The 8,059-nt window shown below is 38.2% G+C and overlaps 1 protein-coding gene across 1 annotated transcript in view; it reads right to left on the bottom strand.

Moving 5' to 3' along the window:
• SYNE1 (spectrin repeat containing nuclear envelope protein 1) overlaps positions 1–7,327 on the bottom strand; it is a 482,398-nt gene extending 475,071 nt beyond the window's left edge. Inside the window, exon 1 of the mRNA XM_028494818.2 lies at positions 7,063–7,327. Within this exon, the coding sequence (XP_028350619.1) occupies positions 7,063–7,129 (67 nt within the window). The 5' untranslated portion in view covers positions 7,130–7,327. The remainder of the gene's footprint in view (positions 1–7,062) is intronic.
• Between the last annotated feature and the right edge of the window lie 732 nt (positions 7,328–8,059).

Here is an 8,059-nt window from a genome sequence, read left to right as displayed (position 1 = left end):
CAACCACTGCGCCACCAGGGAAGCCCCTTCTATAAGGCTTTTAAGATATATCAGGAATATATCCCATGACATTTAAAGTCTAGCACTTCTTCCCTTTATCGGTATCTACTACCTAAATTATACACTCATGAAACTCTCAAGTTCACGGGCACCTGTGTGGCCTTCATGTTCTTACAGAGGCCAACCCACGGCCCCAGGTTTGCATCAACACAGGCGGAGTCAAATAGCTACCAGCACAATGACTGACAGAGTTCTCCCAAATGCAAACAAACGTAGTTTTCCCAAATTCAGTTACAGCATTTTGGGGAACGGTACCTACCACCCGAGTCTCGATGGAGGGGGCAATCCCAAAGTCGTCACAGTGATTCAGATAATCCAAACACCTTGAATGTCATACTTTCATTATGTCCTAGAGGAGCTACCTCAACAATGACCGAAGCAGTGAAAAGAGATGACACCGACTCCATAAAGACTTTCTCCAAAACAGGAGAGGAATGCTCTTAGTTCTGTTATGTGGAACGAGTCTAGAAAGATAAAGTCAAGGGGTGCAGATGGAGGTTTATGAGGGAAGGGGGTGCACTGAGATGCAAGAGTCACACACAGGTGTCCAAAATGGCATCAGTGGACGCACCATTCTCACGAGGACAATCCTTCAGTTCATAGCAGGGCCCCCAACTCCACAAGGATGGAGAACTGATTAGGGCCTGAGTGAGAGCTAGTTTATCCTTAGGAGGCATTATTGATGGGGCTCAACATCAATACAGAATTTTATTTATAGAATTAATTCTTAAGGAATTGCTCTTATCCAATTAACTTCCAAGAACCTTGCAACTCTTTACGGGCAACGCACGGGACCATTCTTTTATTCTTCCAGAAATGATTTTGAAACTATATGCATCAACTCAGGCCTGATATTTATATATAAAAAACACATAATCTTTTTATGTGCTATAAACATTGAAACCTGCACGTGTAAAGAGCATTAACGGCATCAACGCAATTGATCACTCTGTCCTTGAACTTTCTCCTTTGGTTGCCAGGGAAGCCTGCTGTCTTCTTTCTTCTGACCACATAGGCTGCAGCTCTCAGTCTCATATGTGGGGCTCTCCTCATCCTCCTGCCCCTGGTGTTGGATGTTCTAGTTCTCAAACCTCTCTCCTATCTATTCTTATTCCCTGGGTGGTGTCAGCCCATCCCACAGCTTTAAATACTCTCTGTGTGCTTATGATTTCCAAATGTTTTTTTCCAGCTGTGTCTTCTCCCTTGATCTCTACAGTCACAGACACTCAATTACTATCTTGGATGTCCACCAGGCATCTAAAATGTAACATGTCTCCCCAGGGCTCTTGATTTTCCTTCTCAACCTTATTCCCAACAGTCTTATATATTTCCTCATTTCCAAATGAAAAATGAAGGGGCCAACTTTCACTCCTCTCTCTCACACACCACAGCCAATCCATCAGCAAAATCTTTTGGCTTTACTTTTGAAATATATCTAGATTTTTACCACTTCTGTCTCTATCCACTGTTTAATATCTAGTCGAAGCCACTCTTATCTCTCTTCTGAGTTATCAGAGTTGACCCTCCTAGTCTCCCTGCTTCCACCGCTGAAAATCAGTCTGATATTAAGTATTTATATTATATTCACTCAATAATACTTATGAATTGTCCATATTAGGAAACGCACTGTGCTAGTCAATGTAGGGCACTGACATGCATTTGACCCAATTTCTACCTTCAAGGTAGTTGACATAATTTTAGCATTTGTAAACTTTTGTGAATTTTGATTTAGCAGTTTTCTTTTTCTATTTGAAAGACAAGATTTTTACAGGCCTTTAAAAATCCTAAAGGCTTCAGGCACTTTCTCCATAATGCATAGTGGATAAAAGGCTCTGCAGAAGGAAAGGCTTGGAGGATAGGGCATTTTACAAATGTAAATGCTTTAATACATTTAAGAGTAATATGAACGTGTAATATATCTTCAGGAAGGAAAAATGTGTTTAAAGCACGACAGTTACAAAAACAACACACACATCTGAGGGGTCAATCCAGTCACCCATTCAGACTGGACAGGTGTCCTTAAAATGATTTTATGGTCAAAACCCAATTTTGATTAAAATTCAGTTAAAGATTTTTTTTCAAGAAAGCAAAGTAGGAGCCAATTTAACTGGTTTCTTCCTTTGTTTTAATGTATGTTTTGACTAATCTCATCTTCGATGCCTTAATTTAGGGATCATGATTTATCTACTTGTTCATCAAATATTTATTGAACTATGATGTTCCAAAATATCATTGTTTTGTGTTGAGTTTTGTGTTATATTGAAATTGGAGATGCTGTCATATAATGTCCATTATAGGAAGAAAGAGATTAAACCCAAAGGAGAATTTCAGCCTAAATATGATAAATGGATCTTCGACACTACTTTGTAGTTTAATAAGAAGATTCATTAAGTCAAAGCAACAAAACTTAATCTTTAAAGCACTATAAAAAATCAGAATCTTCACAAGATGGCAAATTTTTCCTACCAATGCTTATTTGATGTTAAGCTAAAAGAAAATTAAGTTTTCATTAGTTATAGTTGTTTATTCTACTTTGCAGTAAGCTTTTTTATTAGTCTGAAGGTTTGGTGTTTTTTTTACAGTAAAATGGATTTATAGGAAATACTATATTTAACCAAAAAAGTTCAATGTTGATCATAAAAACAATTTTAGGGGAAGGCCATGATTATTATTTTTTGAACAGTTAGCAAATTTCATAGATATATCTCCAAGAGTAAATGTTTACTCCTTTCCTCATTTGTTTCTCTTTGATCTTATTCACAAGGTTTAAAAATAAAAGTTTAACCTTGCAGTCAACAATCCTTCTTTTTTATTAAATTGATCTCTATGTGACACACTAGCCTCTGCCCATTTGAGTCTTCTCTGGCATTTACCACTTGCTCTGTAAGGTTGCATGGATGCCACCCTGCCTTGAAATAATCAACACTGATATTTTCATTTAAAAATCCTAGTAGATGATCTTCCAATGAAAAAAATGTAATTGATAAAAGTGAGTTAACAAACCCTTTTTAAGCAAACGTTATATAGAAGCACTATGAACAATGACAAAAGCCTTAACCTCTTGTCACTATCTTAAATCTGAACAGTTGAACATTTATTTTTTTAGATGTGATTTTAAACTAAAGTGACTCCACAAGCCACCTGTTAAATAGATTCCTTTAGTGAGCCTTTAAAAGCAGAAAATGTATACACTAATTATGTGCATTTAAAATTTTAAAATGCCCTGTATTATGCCAGTGTCTCATATTTGCTTTTATTTAAATATTAAATTGCATATATTTAAATATTTAAATATTAAATTGCTTATATTTAAATGGATGCAAGTTACAGAAACATTCATTCTTCTCAAGAGCAAACAAAACTCTGCATTGCAGTCTGTCTACTCATCCATAATTCAGGATCCCAGCCTAAAACATTATGCCCAAACAAGTACAAATATTGGCAAAGGTGAAGTATTGAACTGCTACAGTAGCAGCTAAATTATGTGGCAATCTATGTGTGTGCCTTAATTTCGTAGCACTGGAAGTAAAAACTAAAAGCAGAAAAACAGTCAACAATTATGGTTGTAAACTAAATAAGCAAGAGAGGAAAGCCAAGTTACCATTATTCAATGTTACATGCTTTTTATTAGTTATACATGGAGCTGATATGACAATAAAACCCAAGGGGGGGGGAAACACATTAGTTACGTGGATTATCTATGCAGGCAAAGAGAAGAGGATTCTAGAAGAATGTTCTCACATATTTGAACTTTGAAAATAGCAACTCCGGTTCTATTTAAGTTAATAAAAATTTCCTGTTTCTCAAATAAATTCCCTCACTTGTCTTAATTATCTGGGAAATAATGCCAGCCCTCCACTTACTAGGACCTTGGTCCCTGGTTTGGAGGTTCTAGCAGGCAAGAAAAGTTACTCTATACCCTCAGCAGAAGACAGGTCTCCTCTGGCCGGGTGACTCTTGTTTGGGTTCAAAGCATCAGTAGGGTGCACAGTGAGAGGTGAGATGAAGAGGAGGCCTTGCCAGCTGAATCGGCAAAATTAACCCAGCAGATCGATATGTTAACAGACAAATCCGCAGATCACCTTTCCTTCCAGCCCTGTCATTTGGCTTTCACTGTTGCAGGCTAGATGTGTTGCATCTTGTACAGACCTTACATTTTGTTGTCACCAATTACCTATTTTATGACATAATTGATGCTAAAAGTTAATGATAAGTATCTAGGGCTCAGGAATTTTCTCTCCTTCTGAATTGTAAGGTTTATTGCTCTAAATTTGTCAAGTACCTTTAGGACATGTTATAACTCTTTCTTATACTAGAAAGGAAAAAAATTATACAGTAAGTATAGTCCCTTCATTAGGTAATAAAGTTACTTGCTTTATACAATACAGAATATATAAAAACAGTTAACGTTCCTCCCCAAATCTGCATGACTAGCCCAATTTGCAACAAGCTGTCAGGCCTGTGCCTTCTCATCCAATTTTCTTCCATGACAATCAGAACAGCTGACCATATGACAGTATTTATAGTTTTTAAAGCACCTTTTGTGTATTACGTCACTGAGCTTGACAACAATCTTGAGAGGGCTGAGCAGGGTGAAAACAGTCCACATTTTGCAAGTGGGGTCCCTAAACACATAGATGCTAATTAGGACATTTACCGTCACAGGCCTAGGGTGCAGGGAGGGTGGGACTCCAGGGCTTTCCCCCACTCCACCCACCTCTCAAGCAAAACCATCTGTACATCCACGAAAAAAACCAAATGAACAAAGCACTGAGCCATCACTACCCTTCTCTCTCCTCTCACCCTTAACCATCACCTTAATAAAAAAATGTGTATTGATGTATAGTTGCTATGCAATATTATGTGTTATTACAGGTATATAATACAGTGATTCACAGTTTTTAAAGGTTATACTCCGTCTACAGTTATCATAAAATATTGGCTATGTTCCCTGTGTTGTACAATATATCCTTGTAGCTTATTTATTTTATACCTAGTAGTTTGTACCACTTACTCCCCTACCCCTATATTCCCCTCCCCACTTCCCTCTCCCCACTGGTAACCCCTAATTTGTTCTCGATAACTGTGAGTCCGCTTCTTTTTTGTTATATTCACTAGTTTGTTGTATTTTTTAGATTCCACATATAAGCAATATCCTACAGTATTTATCTTTCTCTCTCTGACTTATTTCACTTAGCATAATGTCCTCCAAGTCCATCCGTGCTGCTACACTACAAAAAAATAAAATAAAATAAAACACTGAGGCATCAGTACCCTTCCCTCTCCTCTCACCTCTAACCACTACTTTAATAAAGGAATTTTCATTCAAACCAAAATAAGTATAAAGAGTAGAGTGCTGGTAGGACCATAAACTGATTCTGAATCAAGTGTTTCAAACTTACTTTCTACACCTTTCCTTTGTTGTCAATATGTATCTTATCCACAGAATTTTCACATTTAATCATTCAAAGGAAAATCTGTTTCATTACCTAAGTATCTTTCCACACTTTTGCAAAGAACCCTAAGTTTCCATTCCATCATTTTGAAGCTGAGGTTACAGGGGCACAAAATGGTTCAGTCATTTGTACCCAGGCAAATGGCAAAGACGGACAAGACAGAGTAAAGAACTCCAAGTTCAGTGTTCCATCCACCCAAGTAAAGATGTACAACTTAAATTGGAGATCCTTGGCAATGGGGAGACCCAGTCAAAGGTTTTTCAGCCTATGGAGGAGGTTTATGCCCACATATTCAGCAAGGATCTGGTCTTTTATCTAACCAGGTTCTTTCCAGCATGACGAGCGCGATTTTTCAACAATCAGTGGGAAACACGCCGCCTGCACTGAAGCATCACAAATCAGCCCAGGCAGATGAACATGGGTGGGGGGTCACGTGACTGCAGGAGCTTCAGTCAAATTGGTGGTCTCCGGTCAGACAAAGAAAAACACCCATTCCCACTGATAGCCTGATTTTCTATAAATCAGAGCATGTTCCGGGTCAGGAACAGCCAGAGGTAAGAGTTTGGTCTGTATTTGAAAGTGAAAAGTGCTTAACTGGAAATGACTGCTCGCGCGCATATTAAATGCATTATAAGCCAGGAAAGTGGGGCTGTGACAGATTAATATGATGGTTGTGGTGCAAAGCTACATGCTCAAAAGCCAAGCTACAGTATTATATTCAAGCTCTCTTGACAAAGCCTAGAGCAAAACACTGCTAAGTATGGCCAGTTTTATATCCTGAAAATAGCCATTTGAAGCCTGAGAGACTGTGACAAAAGAAGCAATATTTTCATACAGGTGTAGATGATGATTTTTTTTTTCTGGTTCAAGGAATACACACATTAAAGAATTTAAAAATTCACACTTAGGAATTCATCTATGAGCCGTCATGACGTTTCACTGTTAACTCTCTTGTGTAAAACCATTTGGTGCTGGAGAAAGAACACAGGTGACGGACGGGCTTCCAGTCCACACAGGGCCACTGGCCATTAATCTCGTCAGGTCATGACACCCCTCTGGGCCTTTTTGCTTCTTTTGGCTTAAAGACTTTCTAGATGTCCAAGAGCTTTCTCGCTGGGATAAGTAAACCACTGGTTTACTTATTTGACTGTAGCATATAGTTATTTGTCCACCATTGTCATGATATCCTTATCAGGGCCTTGTCATGGTGCTGTATCGTCATTTTTTATTGAAAGACAGTCTGCCGATGACTCAGTTCTCAGCCAGACACTGAACTGAACAGCCATTAAGGTCACACTAATGCAGACACACAACCAAAAAAGGAGCTTTGTCTTTTTTCTTCTTAAAAAAGACAGGATCTTAAAATAGCATGGACTAGTTTGAAAACACTAGGATAAAAGCCATCATGGTGCTATTCCTTGCTGCAGCTTCATAAAATTGAATAAAAATGCAAGCAAACCGAAGAGAATCTGAGGTAAGTCGGCATTTAAAATTTAAAGCATATGAGAAAACAAAACAAAAAACCCCTGACGTTTCCGCCCCTTACCTTGCAGCCTTTGCATCACATTGGCGATGTCCCGAGAAGCCCGCGAGGCTGTCCTGGAGGCTGCCATGGTCCCACCTTGGCATGGAACCACCACTGGAGACTCTTTGCCTGACGCAGTGCAGCCCTAGGCCCCTCCAGAAAACATACTTGACCTTCTCCAGTTCTATCGAGTCATGGACGAATCCCAGGCACTCATAGCAGTCAGCAAAGAGATCTCCCAGAAATCCAACCACTTCTTTTTTCTTCTTTTGCTTTAAGACTGTCCTCTTAAATGAACTCAGGAACCTGAAAACCAAACAGAAAAGGTTCAATATTTTAAAAACATCTATATAGGTCACCCGAGTACAAAAAGTAGAGCTATCTTTATTCAATTTGAAGAGATGATTCATCTCTTATTTCTGAAGTGAAATAACTAATGTAAAAATACTTATAAACTATAAAGTAGTAGGCAAATATGAGGAATTCTCATGGTACTTGATAAACACATAATCAAAACATACACAGTACAATTGGTTGCCAAAAGGAGAAATGTTCATTTTTTTCCATGTTTTCTTTTTAAACTAGACCTTTTTCATTGATCTATGAAAGTGAAAGTACCTGTATTCAAAACGCCGGTTCTATTTCTTAATATTCACAGGTTCTCTTATCTGGGCTACTTTAGCCTGCTTTGCACACCTATTTTGCTCTGTTGTGTTTGTACACTTTTTAGGAATGAGATCAGATCTTAGCTCCTAAAATTTGATGAACTGAAACAGGATAAATATAAAACTATTTCATTCTAGAAATTCAAATTTCAAATCTTGTCATTTTAGAAGACAAATGAGTTTGATCTAGCTTTTCCCTCCCCATAGAAAGATTCTAAAGTAAGTTGGAAGGCTGGGGTGGGATGGGGGGCTAACAGAGAGGACATTTGCCTTCCAACCCCTTTCCTTCCTGTATTCTCTGCTTTGGTCAAGTTTAATTCATCATGCTGGACCGGGGGAGGTAAAAAAGAGAT

This window comes from Physeter macrocephalus, chromosome 10, assembly GCF_002837175.3.
Source record: "Physeter macrocephalus isolate SW-GA chromosome 10, ASM283717v5, whole genome shotgun sequence".
NCBI lineage: Eukaryota > Metazoa > Chordata > Mammalia > Artiodactyla > Physeteridae > Physeter > Physeter macrocephalus.
Note: the sequence above shows the minus strand (reverse complement) of the source record. Positions and strands in the feature narration are given on the sequence as shown.